At 43.0% G+C, this 18,662-nt stretch overlaps 1 protein-coding gene across 3 annotated transcripts; it reads right to left on the minus strand.

The window, feature by feature from the left end:
* Positions 1–2,529: 2,529 nt before the first annotated feature.
* On the minus strand, positions 2,530–16,989 carry DMRTB1 (DMRT like family B with proline rich C-terminal 1). 3 transcript variants are annotated; one of them, XM_077278859.1, is made up of 5 exons: positions 16,953–16,989; positions 13,947–14,027; positions 8,282–8,493; positions 7,363–7,513; positions 2,530–4,724 (listed from the first exon to the last, which is right to left on the minus strand). In XM_077278859.1, exons 1-5 carry the CDS (start codon positions 16,972–16,974, stop codon positions 4,645–4,647), a joined length of 546 nt encoding a protein of 181 aa, XP_077134974.1. In that variant the 5' UTR covers positions 16,975–16,989; the 3' UTR covers positions 2,530–4,644. The 3 variants fall into 3 exon arrangements, with proteins under 3 accessions (XP_077134974.1, XP_077134973.1, XP_077134972.1); XM_077278858.1 differs by lacking the exon at positions 16,953–16,989 and adding an exon at positions 16,511–16,558; XM_077278857.1 differs by lacking the exon at positions 16,953–16,989 and adding an exon at positions 16,041–16,503.
* Between the last annotated feature and the right edge of the window lie 1,673 nt (positions 16,990–18,662).

Here is an 18,662-nt window from a genome sequence, read left to right on the forward strand (position 1 = left end):
TTAGCCAGTGGGGGCATGACCAAGTGCGACAAACAAATTTATCATAATTTGTAAATTACGACAGACATGTTCTCTAGTTCCTGAATGACTCTGGTGCAAGCCTCCGAATGAATTTGGCTTCAGTGGGCTCTGCATCAAGTCTGATATTCATATTTGTTTACAGTTTGGTACAATTGTACATGCATTTGTATTTCTTTTTAGCATAGCCACACATTAAAAAGTTATGTAAAATAGGTACTGGCCCAATGATGTCACTCCCGAGCCACCCTATGTACAGTGCCTTGCGAAAGTATTCGGCCCCCTGGAAATTTTCAACCTTTTCCCACATATCATGCTTCAAACATAAAGATAACAAATGTAAATTTTTGGTGAAGAATCAACAACAAGTGGAACACAATTGTGAAGTTGAACTAAATTTATTGGTTATTTTAAATTTTTGTGGAAAATAAAAAACTGAAAAGTGGGCCGTGCAGTATTATTCGGCCCCTTTACTTTCAGTGCAGCAAGCTCACTCCAGAAGTTCATTGTGGATCTCTGAATGATCCAATGTTGTCCTAAATGCCTAATGATGATAAATAGAATCCACCTATGTGTAATCAAGTCTCCGTATGAATGCACCTGCTCTCTGATAGTCTCAGGGTTCTGTTTGAAGCACAGAGCATCATGAAGACCAAGGAACACAACAGGTAGGTCCGTGATACTGTTGTGGAGAAGTTTAAAGCCGGATTTGGATACAAAATGATTTCCATAACTTTAAACATCCCAAAGAGAACTGTGCAAGCGATCATATTGAAGTGGAAGGAGTATCATACCACTGCAAATCTACCAAGACCCAGCCGTCCCTCTAAACTTTCATCTCAAACAAGGAGAAGACTGATCAGAGATGCAGCCAAGAGGCCCATGATCACTCTGGATGAACTGCAGAGATCCACAGCTGAGGTGGGACAGTCTGTTCATAGGACAACAATCAGTCGTACTCTGCACAAATCTGGCCTTTATGGAAGAGTGGCAAGAAGAAAGCCATTTCTCAAAGATATCCATAAAAAGTGTTGCTTAAAATTTGCAACAAACCACCTGGGAGACACACCAAACATGTAGAAGAAGGTCCAAACATGTAGAAGAAGGTGCTCTGGTCAGATGAAATCAAAATTGAACTTTTTGGCAACAATGCCAAACGATATGTTTGACGTAAAGGCAACACAGCTCATCACCCTGACCACACCATCCCTACTGTCAAACATGGTGATAGCAGCACCATGGTTTGGGCCTGCTTTTCTTCAGCAGGGACAGGGAAGATGGTTAAAATTGATGGGAAGATGGATGGAGCCAAATACAGGACCATTCTTGAAGAAAACCTGTTGGGAGTCTGCAAAAGACCAAGAGACTGGGACGGAGATTTGTCTTCCAACAAGACAGCACGGGTGGCGCAGTGGGCAGCACGGTGGCGCAGTGGTTAGCACAGCAGCCTTGCAGCGCTGGAGTCCTGGGTTCTAATCCCACCTTGGACAACATCTGCAAAGAGTTTGTATGTTCTCTCCGTGTTTGCGTGGGTTTCCTCCGGGCACTCCGGTTTCCTCCCACATTCCAAAGACATACTGATAGGGAAATTAGATTGTGAGCCCCATCGGGGACAGCGATGATAATGTGTACAAACTGTAAAGCGCTGCGTAATATGTTAGCGCTATATAAAAATAAAGATTATTATTATTATTAAGACAATGATCCCAAACATAATGCAAAATCTACAAAGTAATGGTTCACAAATAAACGTATCCAGGTGTTAGAATGGCCAAGTCAAAGTCCAGACCTCAATCCAATCGAGAATCTGAGGAAAGAGCTGAAAACTGCTGTTCACAAACGATCTCCACCAAACCTCACTGAACTCGAGCTGTTTGCCAAGGCAGAGTGGGCAAGAATTTCAGTCTCTCAATGTACAAAACTGATAGAGACATATCCCAAGTGACTTGCAGCTGTAAATGCAGCAAAAGGTGGCGCAACAAAGTATTAAGTTAAAGGGGCCGAATAATATTGCATGCCCCACTTTTCAGTTTTTGAATTTCCATAAAAATTTAAAATAACCAATAAATTTAGTTCAATTTCACAATTGTGTTACACTTGTTGTTGATTCTTCACCAAAAATTTACATTTAGTATCTTTATGTCTGAAGCATGATATGTGGGGAAAAGGTTGAAAAGTTCCAGTTGGCCGAATACTTTCGCAAAGCACTGTATATACCCATGCACACTGTGTACAGAACAGACAATAATTCATAGACGTATAGCAGCTTATGGGAGGCATGCAACCAAATTTAGGAAAAAATAATTTGTGATCTGCTGCCCCCTTCTGGATAAACATCAGAAAATATTACATAAGTAAGAGATTAGCTTGTGTCTGATATTGTTTTACAAAGACATATCTTCTATATGGCAAGTATTTAATCTACTAGATTTTATATGTAGTCATTAAAGAGATAAATTTGCTGTTGATTTGCGTTTGCAGGATAAAGAAATAGATGCTAGAAAATGGCACTTTCAACTTTTATTTGCCAAATGAATTTAATAATTTTGTTAAATTGCAAATGAACAACTGCATATTGGTAAAGTAAATAAGACAAAAACTGCATAAATCATCTCTTATGTAACAATTATAAGTGAAAACAGGTATGTATAGAGATGCTTTTTTATTCCCAATTCAGTATTTCTAAGATTTCATCTTATGAATTCATAAGCCATTTCATTGGTCCTAAAAGATTCGTCAGAATGCAGTATACAAATACAATAGTAATGACGTAGCTGACTAACGGACATGTCAGGGTTATTGTCCAGCCCATGTGCACTGCAAATCTGTATTATCATGAATACTGGGCTGTCCTCACAGGGACCACTTTAAGCTGCAGTTATGCTGCAAGATAACTGTGAACAAGCGCTCGTTTTGCGATTATCTTGCAGTGTAAACTGACTATCGATCACTCAATAAACATGCCAAACACTCGTTCATCAAGTGACATTATATTTTGTGCAGTGTAAAAGATGATCGTTCTTGGTGGTATATCGAACTGTGTAATAAACAGGACTCCCACTGCCGAGAACTATGTCAGCCTATGTGCACCGAACTAGTAAAGATTTATCAGTGTCCATTGGACTTTGGGCTGATTGTGTAATGCACATTCAAATAGCCAATAGGTTTTTACCTTTACACCGATCGGCCGTAGTATTGTGTCGCTGGCCAGTCCATGTAAACCAGTGCTTCCCAAACTCCAAATCTCATGCTCCCCACACATCATGTTTTTAGGATTTCCTTAGTATTGCACAGGTTAGAGAACCTGTGGCAACCTCTAATGCCTTGATAATAATTTCATCACCTGTGCAATACTAAGGAAAACCTGAAAACATGATACGTTGTGGGCCATGAGGACTGGAGTTTGGGAAACACTTATGTAAACGGACCCTTAGCCCCATAACTGGTGCTGTGGGAGATTTTCCTCTTATCTACATACCTATAGAGAAGGATAAAGAAGCCGAGCAGCATACGAAAATCCCTGTCAGCAGCTCTCGGCAAATCAACATCTACAACAGATCTCTGGGTGCTGCAGATTTTTCCAGATATGAAAGTGCTTCACGTAGTGACCCCTGCAGTAGGAGCCTTTAACATCCTCTAGGTCCTTTTGCTTATCTGTGCTTCGGTTTAATGTGAACTGGACACTTAAAGGGAACCTGTGCCACCGTACATGCAGTTCGATCTGTAGGCAGCACAGTATAGAGAAGGAAAGGTGAAGCAAAAAGATATGCAATTCTGTTAGGAAAGATTCCCTAGAACTTATATTTTATTCATTGAGATCCTTGGTGTTTGTATGTAGAAGTCCAGTGGGCGGTCCTACCAGTGATTGACAGCTATCTCTGCATGCAGTAATACAGGGAAAACTGTCAATCACTGACTAGGACTGCCCACTGGACTCATATACAGAGAAATACCAGAGATTTATATGAATATGATCAGCTCCTCCTGTTCTATAACGTCCTGCCTGCAGGTAACAGGCCATATTGACCATGACAGGTTCCCTTAAAGACAGGTTCCCACAGGGTGTGTAAAAAAGTTGCTGCTTACTACTGTTATATCTCGTTCACAAGCTGCACACAAAATTCACAGCTTGAGTTGATCACCACTGCGGATGTCACTGCAGAATGTATCAGTATAAATAAGAAGGATCAGGACCTTTACTAACTGAACAGTATCCACAGACTTCTTTGTTGAGCTAACGTGTTACCTTTTGGAATATGTTCAGCGGGTTTATTTTTACAGTTCTGAAAAGTGCAGGTAATGTTTTTTCTTTAACTTCTGCCATGTACTGACATCTTGTTTTTTTCTTCACCCTACACTGTATGGCTTAGACCCAGCATGAAGATAGCCTCACTTTAATATGAATTTCAGATATAAATTAATTTCCTGGGCACCTCTACTGGAGTGTGCTAATCCATACATGGACCCAGACATATATTAAACTGTTCTCGAAGATCTTACAGTTGTCTTCCATTTCAATTAAACTGTTCAGCCCCTTTCAGTCCATGCAAGTGTTGAGGGTATAACAACAAATAAACCTAAAAATATCAATACATACATACAGTATGTCAGCAATGCTACAAATTATTAGGTAGTTTTGCCCCTGGCTGGTGTCTCGCTCCTCTCTGATGCAATCCTAAGTATCTGGCTATCTGCAACAGCCTGACCTAAAACAGAAAATACCTCTGCATTAACACAGTGTTGCCATTTAACCATTAGGATTAGAATTGTTTTTAGCGGCTTACGTTAATCATGAATAATGTTAATAGGTTGCTTTAAACATCCCATAAAATTAAGAAGCTTGGGAGAGTTGATAAATGTTTTGCCAGATCAGGATGTATTTCTAAATTCACTTGCTAAAGTCAAGCTAGAATCAATCTAAGTAAATTGCCATCGGCAAATAGGCCCACGGTAAATAGAAGGTTGTGAGAAACTGGCGCTGTTCTAGCAATGTTATTACCAGGTCTCGAGTGACATTTTTATGCCATGTGAACTCTGCAGTCTATCAGAGCTATTGGGCTGCAGCGCATTCTCTTCCCTCAAAGCCCAGCCAAGCGGTAGCAGTGAGAGTGCAGCAGCCTAAGGCCGGCCTCACACTTGGCGTAAGACAATACGCCACGTATTATACGTCCGTACTACGGCCGTAATACGGAGAAATGTTCCCAAAATATTGATCCGTAGGCAGGGTGTGTCAGCGTATTTTGCGCATGGCATCCTCCGTATGTAATCCGTATGGCATCCGTACTGCGAGATTTTCGCGCAGGCTTGCAAAACCGACATCTAATGGATTTATGTGCTCAAATGTTCGGGAAAACATATATACAGTATATATATATATATATATATATATGTCATTGAGACACATATATATATATAGTCTGTATTTATATTTACTTCAGCGCGATATCTGTGAAAAGCCGGTAATTCAATTGCCGGCTTCTCATTTCTCCTTCCCAAACCCGACAGGATATGAGACATGGTTTACATACAGTAAACCATCTCATATCCCCTTTTTTTTTTGCATATTCCACACTACTAATGTTAGTAGTGTGTATGTGCAAAATTTCAGCGCTGTAGCTGCTGAAATAAAGGGTTAAATTGCGGAAAAAATTGGCGTGGGCTCCCGCGCAATTTTCTCTGCCAGAATGGTAAAGCCAGTGACTGAGGGCAGATATTAATAGCCAGGAGAGGGTCCATGGTTATTGGCCCCCCGTGGCTAAAAACATCTGCCCCCAGCCACCCCAGAAAAGGCACATCTGGAAGATGTTTTTTAACCCTTTCCAACAATTGGATTAATAATGGATAGATGTCATAATTGACGCCTCTCCATTATTAATCTGGCTTAATGTCACCTTACAGTAGCAAGGTGGCATTAACCCTTCATTACCCCATATCCCACCACTACAGGGAGTGGGAGGAGAGTGGCCAAGTGCCAGAATAGGCGCATCTTCCAGATGTGCCTTTTCTGGGGTGGCTGGGGGCAGATGTTTTTAGCCACGGGGGGGCCAATAACCATGGACCCTCTCCTGGCTATTAATATCTGCCCTCAGTCACTGGCTTTACCATTCTGGCGGAGAAAATTGCGCGGGAGCCCACGCCAATTTTTTCCGCCATTTAACCCTTTATTTCAGCAGCTACAGCGCTGAAATTTTGCACATACACACTACTAACATTAGTAGTGTGGAATATGCAAAAAAAAAGGGGATATGAGATGGTTTACTGTATGTAAACCAAGTCTCATATCCTGTTGGGTTTGTGCAGGAGAAATGAAAAGCTGGCAATTGAATTACCGACTTTTCACTAACAGCGCTGCATATTTCTCGCAAGTCACACTGCAGGTCCGTGTGGAATCCGTATTTTTCTCGCCCCCATAGACTTTCATTAGCGATTTTTTTGCGCAATACGCTGACAAACGCAGCATGCTGCGATTTTGTACGGCCGTAGAAAGCCGTATAATACTGAACCGTAATATACGGCTAATAGGAGCAGCCCCATTGAGAATAATTGTGCCATTTATTTTGCGAGTTTTACGGACGTAATTTCTGCGCTCTTACGTCCGTAAAACTCGCTAGTGTGAGGCCGGCCTAAAAGCGGCCGATGAGTGGCTGCAGGGCTCACATGGCATAAAAATGCTAAATGAGTTCCGCTGCTGATATCACTGGAATGGTACCAGTGCAGGAGGAGACTATGTGATTTTTATTTTACAAGGGGACAAAGTATTTTATTTAAAAAGGGTTGTCCAGATAGTGCCCAACCCGTTTAACAGGTGAAACCAATGAGTAAGTGATAACTTGCATTGTCGGGATTATTCTTTTAAGATTGGACTTCTAGAACATGGCCAAACATGTTCTTTCTAGTTGATGTTGCAGGGATAGTTAATGTATCTAGGTCTCTACCAGTCAAAATGTGTCAATCCCTGTAGTAGTGGTGCCATTGCAGGATATACTGTATGTTACTGGTCTCCAATTTTACATGGATTTCTAGCAGTCTGACGTGGGCTTATCAGATAGTATATATGCCTGCAACTGCATGAAGTGATGGTGGTTATCTAAGCTGCCGTACTATTTTAAGGCTCCTTTCTATAAAAACTAGTGATGTAACCCTGGATCTAATCACTTTTGCAAAAAGAAATATTGGCCCAATTCATTAAGGCTGGCGTTTTATGGTGGGCATAAAACTCTGAAAGTAGCAACATTTTGCGCATCCTCACGTTGTGCGTAAATTTTTGCGACATGTCAAAGTGTTTTACGCCAGCATTCTGGTGAATATGCCATGATGAATTTAGCCAATATGTTTGTCCCTTACCAGATAAGATTTTCTTAGGTTCTGCCATGAAATTAACATTCACAGGCACAGTAGGAGGCATGTAGTGCAGGCCTGGCAGAAAAACAGGTGGCATGCACTGAGGTATTGGAGGGTAATAGCTTGGACGGAAATCTCCTCTTCCATCTTGAAACTGCAAGAACGAAGCAAATCATTAAAAGTGGATATGCATATATATGTACACACACACACAAAGATTATACCACTATACTACTACACAAATTAACAAATTAGTATTCTGCAGCATACTTAATACTTTCCCTATATTCTCTATGTACCATAAATAATTATTAGATTTTAATCCTCACAACCACATTTAAGACTTATCCAATACATCAAATATTTATGTGCTCAATCTTGTTTTTCATAATTACCTACGTAACTTGTTTTCATACATCCATGCTGTGTATAATCCTACCCAGCAGATGGATGAAGTCAGGTGCTCTGTTGCAAATGGTTATACAGGTACAACCAGCACCATTGCAGACTGTAATATTAGGCATTATCCTCCTGACACGGTGTCTGGCCTCAGCCATCTAACCCCTTGCATTCAATGGCAATTAAAAACTGCAGCATATTGTGCTGTTGAAGAAAATGAATCAGCGCAAATGATTGTGAGATTTTAATAAAGTTTATTTTTTAAAAGTTCAGTTTTGTCGTACAGTGTTGAAAACCCACATACATATGCTGCCACTGCAAGTGTAATGACTCGTGTAACTACGTTAACACATTCGTAAAGCTGCTATAGCTGCAATCAGAACTGCTTGGTACAACTATAGGATTATTTTTGGGTCCTTATCCACCTTCATTTAGATAGGCGATTATGTGACTGTTCCACTTCAGACCATTATTCATCATTTACCAATGTACAATGTGTAACCATTTACTCTCCTGTACTCACTGGGTAGCATGGTCGTAAGCCTCTCAATGGAATAACAGGAGATGTAGGAGAGGTAGAAGGATGGATGAATGCATTCCCAAATCCTGATGGAGGTAAGCCTATGGGGAAGGCAGGGTAGTGATAGAAAGGAGGACAGCTAAGATACATCCTTGTAGTCTCTCTTTCAAAGTAATCCAAGGTTGGTGCATAATCTGAGGGGTACATTGGAGGTCCTGAAAAAAAAGAAGTGAACTTACCGATTTATTTATTGGTCTGGATTTACTTAACTATAATAAACTAAATGCTTGCACACGACAAAGCAGACATTTTCAGCAAAACCAACAAAAAAACAAACTATAACTTAAAAATCGTATAATTATGGCTGGTTTCACACTTGCGTAGTGCAGAGCTGCGGAGGGCTGAGTAGTTACTCAGTTAAGCCCCGCCCACTGCCACACCTCTTCCATTCAGCTCCGCCTACGTCGGCCTGCGTACCTATCTTTAACATTGGGTACGCAGGCCATGCGAATGTATGCGGATGCCTCCGCACGCGTCAATTTGACACTGCACCGACCGCAACAAAATGCAACACGATGCGTTCAGCGCAGCATCATGGTTTTGGCTTACAAATTCTGATGTAAAATACTGATCTAATACTGATAGTGTGAAAGTGGCCTAATGGGTAGGAGATTTCTTGTACCTTTGTGTCTTTTTTCATCTCTATCTGCCCCTGTGAATCCAGCTCCACAGAGCGAAGAGGGAAGTCCTATTATTCCCTAAAACTAGATTTCAGAGCAGCGTCATCTCCTGTGCTCAAGACTAGCCCTCTGAGCTATCATTAAAGGGAACCTGTCATGTCCGATTTCGCAATTAACCTGCAGACATGGGGTTAATCTGCAGAATATTAGCATTGTCAGTGCACTTGATCAACCAAGAACACTGGGACTACAGCAAGAAGGATCCAATGGCAACTGGACGGTAGAGACTGGGGGCTAGAGACTGGGGAGGGTAGAGACTGATGGGGTAGATACAGGGAGGGTAGAGGCAGGGGGTAGAGACTGGGGAGGGTAGAGACAGGGGGTAGAGACTGGGGAGGGTACAGACTGGGGAGGGTACAGACTGGGGGTAGAGAATGGAGGGGTAGACACTGGAAGTTCATCCTTTGGGGGGGTGACAAGTGGAAAACAGGGAAGATCTAAAGGAAAGAGTTATACTGGCACAAATGAATACATATCTGTGTACATTATTATAAGACCACATTGTGTTCAAATGAATAAATATACATGTACATAATAATAATAATTTTTATCTCTATAGCGCCAACATATTCCGCAGCACTTTATTGCAAGACCACATTATGTTTTTGGGGAAAACTCTTTAACTCCTTAACGACCACCGATACGCCTTTTAACGGAGGTAGTTAAGGGTACTTAAACCACAGCGCCGTTAATTAATGACGCTTTGGAAAAAGTGCATAGCGCCCCCCAGAGTCGGATTTTCTCCGAGGTCCCGGCTGGTAGCCGAGACCCCAGAGAACATGATTTGGGTCGGTTTTTACCGATCCCAGGGTTGCGATCGCCGGTAATTAACGGTTTAACGTCGACAGCAAAAAGTCCGATTTGCCATTTAATTTTTCTCTCCTCTGATATGATCGCACATCAGAGGAGAGAGAAATAGGGTCCCCGAAATCCCCCCCGGTGTCTCCCGATGTCCCTGGGTCCTCCTGCTTCCTCCCCCCATGGGAAGAAATAGGGTCCCTGATCCCCCCGTACCTCCCAGTCCTCCTGCTTCCTCCGATGGGCACCGCCATCTTCATCCGGGAAAAAAAATGGCGGGCGCATGCGCAGTGTGCCCACCGAGATCTGCCGGCCCGGCACCCGGCAACAATATGAAGATTTTTCCTATTGGCTCATTTTGGTTTTGGAAATTTTGTTGTAAAAATGAGAAATCGCTGGTCAACTTTTAACCCTTTAAGGGCATAAAAATTAAAAGTTTGAAAATTGCAAAATTTTCGCCATATTTCCATTTTTTTTCCATAAATAAACGCAAGTTTACCACTAAGGCCAGTCTCACACGTCCAGATAATTCCAGTACCGGAAAAATTGGTACCGGAATTATCCGTGTCCGTGTGCCCGTGCGTTTCTGTGGCACATCAGTGTGGCACACGTGCGGCACACGTGTGCCGCCCGTGTGCCGACTGGGTACCACACGCACCGTGCAGGAGACAGCGCTAGAGATAAGCGCTGTCCCCCCCACGTGGTGTTGAAGCCGCCATTCATATCTTCTCTGCAGCAGCGTTTGCTGTAGAGAAGATGTGAATAATCCTTTTTTTGTTTGTTTCTCGTGTTTAACATAAAGATCCCTGTCCCCACCCCCTGTGCGCCCGCCCGCTGTTATTAAAATACTCACCCGCCTCCCTCGCAGCGTCCTGTCCTGGCCGCACCTTCTACGGTCACGTGGGGCCGCCGATTACAGTCATGAATATGCGGCTCCACCTCCCATAGGGAGGACACTGCGAGGGAGGCGGGTGAGTATTTTAATAACAGCGGGCGGGCGCACAGGGGGTGGGAGGGGGGTTTGACAGGGATCTTTATGCTAAACACGAGAAACAAACAAAAAAAAGGATTATTCATATCTTCTCTACAGCAAACGCTGCTGCAGAGAAGATATGAATGGCGGCTTCAGCACCATGTGGGGGGGACAGCGCTTACTGTAGCGCTGTCTCCTGCACGGCACACGGACTGCAAACGGACAACGTCCGTGTGCGGTACGTGTTTTACACGGACCCATTGACTTTAATGGGTCCGTGTAATCCGTGCGCTCCCCCGAACACTGACACGTCTCCGTGTTTGGCACACGGAGACACGGTCCGCAAAAAATCAATGACATCTGCACAGATGCATTGATTTCAATGTGTCTACGTGTGTCAGTGGCTCCGGTACGTGAGGAAACTGTCACCTCACGTACCGGAGCCACTGACGTGTGAAACCGGCCTAACATGAAGTACAATATGTCACGAAAAAATAAACTCAGAATCAGCGGGATTCGTTAAAGCATTTCAGAGTTATAACCTCATAAAGTGACAGTGGTCAGAAATGTAAAATTTGGCTTGGTCATTAAGTACCAAATTGGCTCTGTCACTAAGGGGTTAAATGTTCCCTCTTGGTAAAGTTCAGCAGACATATCTAAAAAGAAAAAAAAGGGGGAAATGGAGTTGAATTCAAAATATTTTTTGTTTTTTTATTAATTTTTCTTACATTTTCACAGACAGAAAGGTTCACCTCACACCTTTCATTCCCCAGTAAAGAAAAATAATAATAAAGAACATTGATAATTCTACATATAAAGGATTTGAAACAAATCATGAATTTCATATCAACATACAGAGCTAAAAATAAAACGTGTAAATATATTGCAGTAACAGATAAATTCAGCAATAGATGCATATAACCACATTGACAAAGGAGCAGGGCACTGGGGCAGATCTCATGGAGACAGATGTAGGTTTATTGCACTTGGTGAATAATTTATGAAGTGACTGGAGCCACGTATTACACAACTAAGGGAAGGGGGAGATACATCAAGACTGGCCTTATACACACTGGTTTTGGTCAGCTGGAGTAAGACATAAGAAATGTATTAAAGGGGTTGTCTACTACTGGATCAAGCCCTGCTTAATCACTTCAATCTCCTGTGTAAAAACAATGGATACTCACCCTGCAGGGGGCGCTGTTCCTGCCACATCAGCTCTGTTCCTCTCAGTGGATCACGTGACACTGTTGTGTAGTTGACCTCTGTGGCCAACCCCTTTAAGAAGTGCACACCTCTTGATGAATTCGGCATATCTATCAGCTGCCATGCACATATATTCCGGTCATGAGCTGGATTACATTTATGCAATCATTTCTGACACTTTCTGGCATAATTTATAGTGGATCTGTCAGACTGTGCTAGATCACCCCCCCCCCCCCTCATGCTAAGCGCCACCCACGTCAGATAAAGTGCCAGATCTGGCGTGAAAACACCAAAAGTCGCAAATTCTCTAAACAACTGCTCATTGTGTAAACAGTTGCACCTTTTGTACCCCAGTTCTCTGGTGTAAACTGATAGATTCGCCCCTCCCTAAAATGTCTTGTTTATAGGATTTATTCCGCTACATCAAGACATTTTATTATATGGGCACAGGGTGGTCACAAAGTAAATAAAATAAGTTACTCACCTACCAGGGCGATGCCAATGGCCATGGCAATCTGCTGACTTCCTTTTCTGGCAAGGGTAGGGATAAGGAGGGTCAGGTGACTGCTTTAGTCAGTTAAGGGCTGTCCCACACGTCCAGATAATTCCGGTACCGGAAAAAATCGGTACCGGAGTTATCCGTGTCCATGTGCCCGTGAGCTCACGTAGGCCATACGTGCGGCACACGTGTGCCGCCGGTGTGCCGAGTGGGTACCACACGGAGCGTGTGGTACCCACGCGTGTGGTACACTGCATCGTGCTGAAGCCGCGATTCATATCTTCTGTGCAGCAGCGTTTGCTGCATAGAAGATATGAATAATAGTGTTTAAAAGAAAGATCTATGTGTCCGCCGCCCCCCCACCCCCTGTGCGCCCCCCCGCTGTTCTGAAAATACTCACCCGCTTCCCTCGTTGGCTGTCGATGCTTCCTGGTCTGACCGCGCCTTCTACTGTATGCGGTCACGTGGGGCCGCTCATTTACAGTCATGAATAGGCGGCTCCACCCCTATGGGAAGTGGAGCCACCTATTCATGACTCTAATCGGCGGCCCCACGTGACCGCATACAGTAGAAGGGGCGGCCAGCACAGAACACTGCGAGGGAGGCGGGTGAGTATTTTCAGAACAGCGGGGGGGCGCACAGGGGGTGGGAGGGCGGCGGACACATAGATCTTTCTTTTAAACACTATTATTCATATCTTCTATGCAGCAAACACTGCTGCAGAGAAGATATGAATGGCGGCTTCAGCACCATGTTAGGGGGACAGCGCTTACTGTAGCGCTGTCTCCTGCATGCCACACGGACTGCACACGGAGAAGGTCCGTGTGTGGTCTGTGTTTTACACGGACCCATTGACTTTAATGGGTCCGTGTAATACGTGCGCTCCCACGAACACTGACATGTCTCCGTGTTTGGCACACGGAGACACGGTCCACAAAAAATCAATGACATCTGCACAGATGCATTGATTTTAATGGGTCTACGTGTGTCAGTGGCTCCGGTACGTGAGGAAACTGTCACCTCACGTACCGGAGCCACTGACGTGTGAAACCGGCCTAAGACAGTGATTGCCTGCAGTGGTGCGCAGAGAGGAAGACAACCAACGGCCGAGGTGCAAGAGGTGAGTATTCTTTTTTTTTTTTTTACTTTTTGACCATCATGGGCCCATTAATAAAATGTTGACAGCCCCATTCTCAGAATGGGAGAATCTGAGTGTTCTTCTAATATATGGACCCGAAAAGTGGCTAAAGGGACACTTTTGGTCTCTCTCAAGTGAATAAAGCCCCATGGATACAATTGCTGAGTACATCAAAAGGACATCCATAATGTGAAAATCATTCATCTCCTCGAGAGACACGATAAAACAAGGAGTTACAAGATAAATGTGAATAAAAACGTGGGTATAAAATTCAATAATGCTATTCTGCGTGTAAACCTCAGAACCGATGATACCTGTCAGTATGGAGGCCGCTCTTTTTTTCACACTTTCAAAAGCTGAAATTCTGGGCGGTGACGTTTTCTTTCTTTTTAAATCTAAAATGTGAAAGTGATGACAGGGTTAACAATCGCACAAATAAGGCTACGTTCACATTTGCGTTTTGCGCCGCATGCGTCCTTTTTGGCCGAAAGTTGGACGCAAAAAAAAAATGCAACTTGAAGCGTTTCTTGCGTCCAACGCTTGCGGCCATGCGGCGCAAAACGCAGCACAACGCATGTCCATGCGCCCCCATGTTAAATATAGGGGCGCATGACGCATGCGGCGCCGCTGCGGCGCCCGACGCTGCGGCGCTGACCGCAAATGTGAACGTAGCCTAAACTTATGGTGGTGTATAAAACTACACTCCATTCCAGTGTTTATATCGCTGCATCTGTTGGTGATGGCACATTATAGTAGTCAGATATGCTAGATTTTACTGGGTAAATGCCACTGACAATCAGTAACAGCAGCATATTAATGGCACAATTGTTGCAGCGCCCATCAGCCCTCCCAGCGTGCGTGTTGGGAGCCCATGGCAGCCAGGGCCCTGCTGAAAGACCTTTTTGCTGCTTCCATCTTGGTACTACTGTGAAGCCCACCCACAAGTCAGGCTGTATAGGAGACTGTGATTTTTTTCGCTGTATAGTACAAGCTGGTTCAAGTCCCCTAGAGAGGCTAATAATGTAATAGTTAAAAAAAAATAAAAAATTAACCCCTTCGCAACCTTGCGATTTTCCAGTTTTGCAATTTCGTTTTTTTGCTCCCCTTCTTCCCAGAGCCTTAAGTCTTTATTTTTATTTTTAGTCAATATAGAAGTACGAGGGCTTGTTTTTTGTGGGATGAGTTGTACTTTTGAACGACACCATTCATTTTACCATATAGTGCACTGGAAACCGGGTGCAGAGAAATTGAAAAAAAGCACAATTCCACAACTGATTTTTCATATTTACCAATGTTCACTAAATGCAAAAACTGACCTGCCATCATGATTCCCCAAGTCAGTACGAGTACGAAGATACCAAATGTCTATAGATTTTTTTTTTTATTTAAGTGGTGAAAAACAAAATCTCAAATTCATAAGAAAAAAAGATTCGCTTATGTCGACATTTTCCGAGACCCGTAGCGTCTCCATTTTGCGGGATCTGGGGTTGGGTGAGGGCTTATTTTTTTGCATCTAAAGCTGACGTTTTTATTGATACCATTTTGGGGTAGATAAGATGTTTTGATCGCCTATTATTGCAATTTTAAGGTGGACAAAAAATATTTATTCTATTTTCTTCCATTAAACCATTCACCGATTGGATCAATTTTATTTATATTTTGATAGATCGGACATTTCTGAATGCAGCGATACCAAATATGTGAATTTTCTATTTTTTCTTGTTTTATTTTTAATGGGGCAAAAGGGGGGTGATTTTAACTTTTAAAAAAAACCAACAACCTTTTTTTAAAAAACTTTTTAAAAGTCCCCTTAGGACACTTGAAGCTGCGATTATCCGATCGCCTGTTCTGTACATATAGTGCTTCAGCTCTGCTATGTGTAGCAGAAAGCATGATCTCCTATTAACGCTGGCAATTGCCTAAATAAATAAAAAGCAACAATGGTGAAATTGCATTATTTTTTTTCACCATTTCATCGCACTTGGATCATTTTTCCCCAGTTTTTCTGTACATTATATATTAAGAACCATGGTGTCATTCAAATCTACAACTACTCCGGCAAGAAACAAGTCTACAATGTAGAAACATAAAAACCAGTGGTTCTTAGAAAGGAGGAATGAAAATTGTGAGAGATGGGACGCGATTAAAGGGATATTTTCGGCGCAGCCTTTAATTATCGCCATCTACCAAAGCTATGTAAATGGCTGACTGGCATAGGAATTGCTGCTTTTACGCCATTTCCTACTGTTTTCAGTGGCTTTTATCACTTCTGTGCACCAATATGGCCACATAGTAACATATCTGTCCTCATAATGCAGCAGAATATCAGTAAACCCGCCATGACGTCACGGCAATCATGGAATGACGTCACGCCCTTGCCTCAGCCATGACGTCACTAGTGTGGTTACCGGTGGACAGGTCGAGCACGGAGTTCCCGGTTCTCTCGGGGGTCCCGGCCTTCCCACGTCCGTCCTCCGGGGCTGGCTCCTCGCTCCACGGTTTGCGGAGCACGTCGTGCGCCGACAGGATCTTGTGTCTCTCGGTGATGAGGGCACATTTGGGGCAATTGCAAAGTTTCCACTCGCAATGCCCTGAGTGACCCCGCACCGGTACCAAAATGCCGTGATTTCGGCAGCGGGTACATTTTGGGGTCCGAGGGGGTCGAATATGAGAGGCAGAATCACTGGAAATGGCCGACATGTTTGTGGTCGTGTGATGACGGAGCCTCAGCGCACTCAGTCTGCCACCAACTGTCAGAGAAAGAACGGGGCACGGAGAGAGGGAGGGACTGACAACTTGTTACAACCGTCAGCACGCAGGGCTGAGGAAAGTAACAACCGGCTTCATGTAGCAGCAGCCATTACGTGACACCACACACCTGCATCTGTGTGGGAAAACATGACACAAAGTACTGAGCTAATAAACAGCCCCGCAAAAATAAAGCGTGTAACTAAGCGCCTCTATGTAAATGTGAGGTAAAAATGGCGACATTACCTCACAAGCACCCTCATAGTATACGCATTTTAACTATCAGGAAACAAGGGACGTTTACCCCTTTGTCCTGATGTTTACATATGGAGAATTTTCAGTTACATTTTGGACCTCGTCTATAAAACTCACTGCAGTGACAACAAAAAAAATAAAAATGGAGGGGTTGCCAATAGCAAGCAACCCAGGTTACGAGAGGTATGGAGTGGTTGCGGGCCTTGGATACTGACATTTTGTGCTTTACACCTGCATCTGTGTGGGAAAACATGACACAAAGTACTGAGATAATAACCACGAAAAAATAAAGTGCGTAAATAAGCGCCTCTATGTACCTGTGAGGTAAAATGGCGCCATTACATCAAAAACACCTCACGGTATAACTATCAGGCCCCTAGGGACGTTTATTACCCCTTTGTCCTGATGTTTCGTTAAGGTGAATTTTCAGTCACATTTGATTTTGGGTCTCCTCTGTAAAACTGCAGTAACAAAACAAAAATAATCAAAATGGAGGGGATACCCATAGCAATCCAGGTTAAGGAAGGAATGGAGAGTGGTTGCCAAGGGGGTAACTATATTGGGTGCGGGGCATTGGAAGCTGTCATTTGGTCCTTATGAAAAGATCAATGCTTTTACACCAACATCTGTGTGGGAAACCATGACACAAAGTACTGAGATAATAAACAGCCCCGCAAAAATCAACACGTAAATAAGCGCCCCATGAATCTGTGAGGTAAAATGGCTAGTGATGAGCGAATATACTAGTTACTCGTGAGTTTCCGAGCACGCTCGGGTGACCTCCGAGTATTTTTTAGTGCTTGGAGATTTAGTTTTTCTTGCCGCAGCTGAATGATTTACATCTGTTAGCCAGCATAAGTACATGTGGGGGTTGCCTGGTTGCTAGGGAATCCCCACATGTAATCAAGATGGCTAAGAGATGTAAATCATTCAGCTGCGGCAAGAAAAACTAAATCTCCGAGCACTAAAAAATACTCGGAGGACCCCCGAGCGTGCTCGGAAATCTCGAGTAATGAGTATATTCGCTCATCACTAAAAATGGCGCCATTACCTCACAAACACCTCATGTTAGCATAGCAACCCAGGTTAGGTAAGGTAATCCACTTGCTCAACCACCTTTCCATTCATTTTCTATTGGCTGCCTCCGCTGCGTTCAGCTTTTTCCGGTGCTCCACAGAGACTGAGGCGTTTTCCCTGAGGCTCCATTTTGTGCTCAATCAGGGATATAAATTCTCTGTTCTGCTGATCGGTGACAGTCACAGCGGTCTGACCCCACCGATCAGCAAGTTATCACCTATCCTGAGGGTAGGTAATAACTTGTATTTATTGGGCAATCCCTTTAAAGACCTGTGATAATTGGGGGCCATGTTGGAAATTTTACATTGGGGCCACAAGCTTCAAGTTATGCCACTGGTCCATTTTTTTTTTGTATGCATTCAAAAACTGGTAGAAATGGCTGTTTTCCGTTTTTTGTTTTTGTTTTTCACTTTTGTTTTTCCATTCCCTTCTTACAACAGCTATAATGTTGTGGGAGGTTTTTTTTGTATTCTGAGTTATGCGCTAAAAGAACAAACATAAGAAAAAATCCTATTGAGATGGAAGACAAACTTAAAATGTTGAAGTTGTTTTTTTGGGTTTTGTTTTGAGGATGCTCCCTGTGTGGTTAAAATTACATGATAACTTTGGTCTACAGGTCTGTATAGTTATGGTGGTGCCAGGTTTAAATACAGTAGGGTTTTTTTTTGTTTCACTAGTCAATCAAAATGTTTAAAAAAACATACAAAAAAAGGAGTCTTCAGTCACCATAATTTGGTGTTTAAACTATTTTATTTTTTGATCGACAGTTTTTTATCGAGATTTTTTTTTTTTTTGCAGCATGAGCTGTATTTTATATCATCAACAATTTGCCATCTGTAAGACTTTCTGATTTCTTTTTACACCATATTTCTAAGGATACACAGTAACAAAAAAAAAACAAGAAAAACCCACCAGCTATTTTGCCATTTCGATTTTATCTGTTTTGGTAT

The sequence above is a fragment of the Ranitomeya variabilis genome, chromosome 8, assembly GCF_051348905.1.
Source record: "Ranitomeya variabilis isolate aRanVar5 chromosome 8, aRanVar5.hap1, whole genome shotgun sequence".
In the NCBI taxonomy this organism is placed as follows: domain Eukaryota; kingdom Metazoa; phylum Chordata; class Amphibia; order Anura; family Dendrobatidae; genus Ranitomeya; species Ranitomeya variabilis.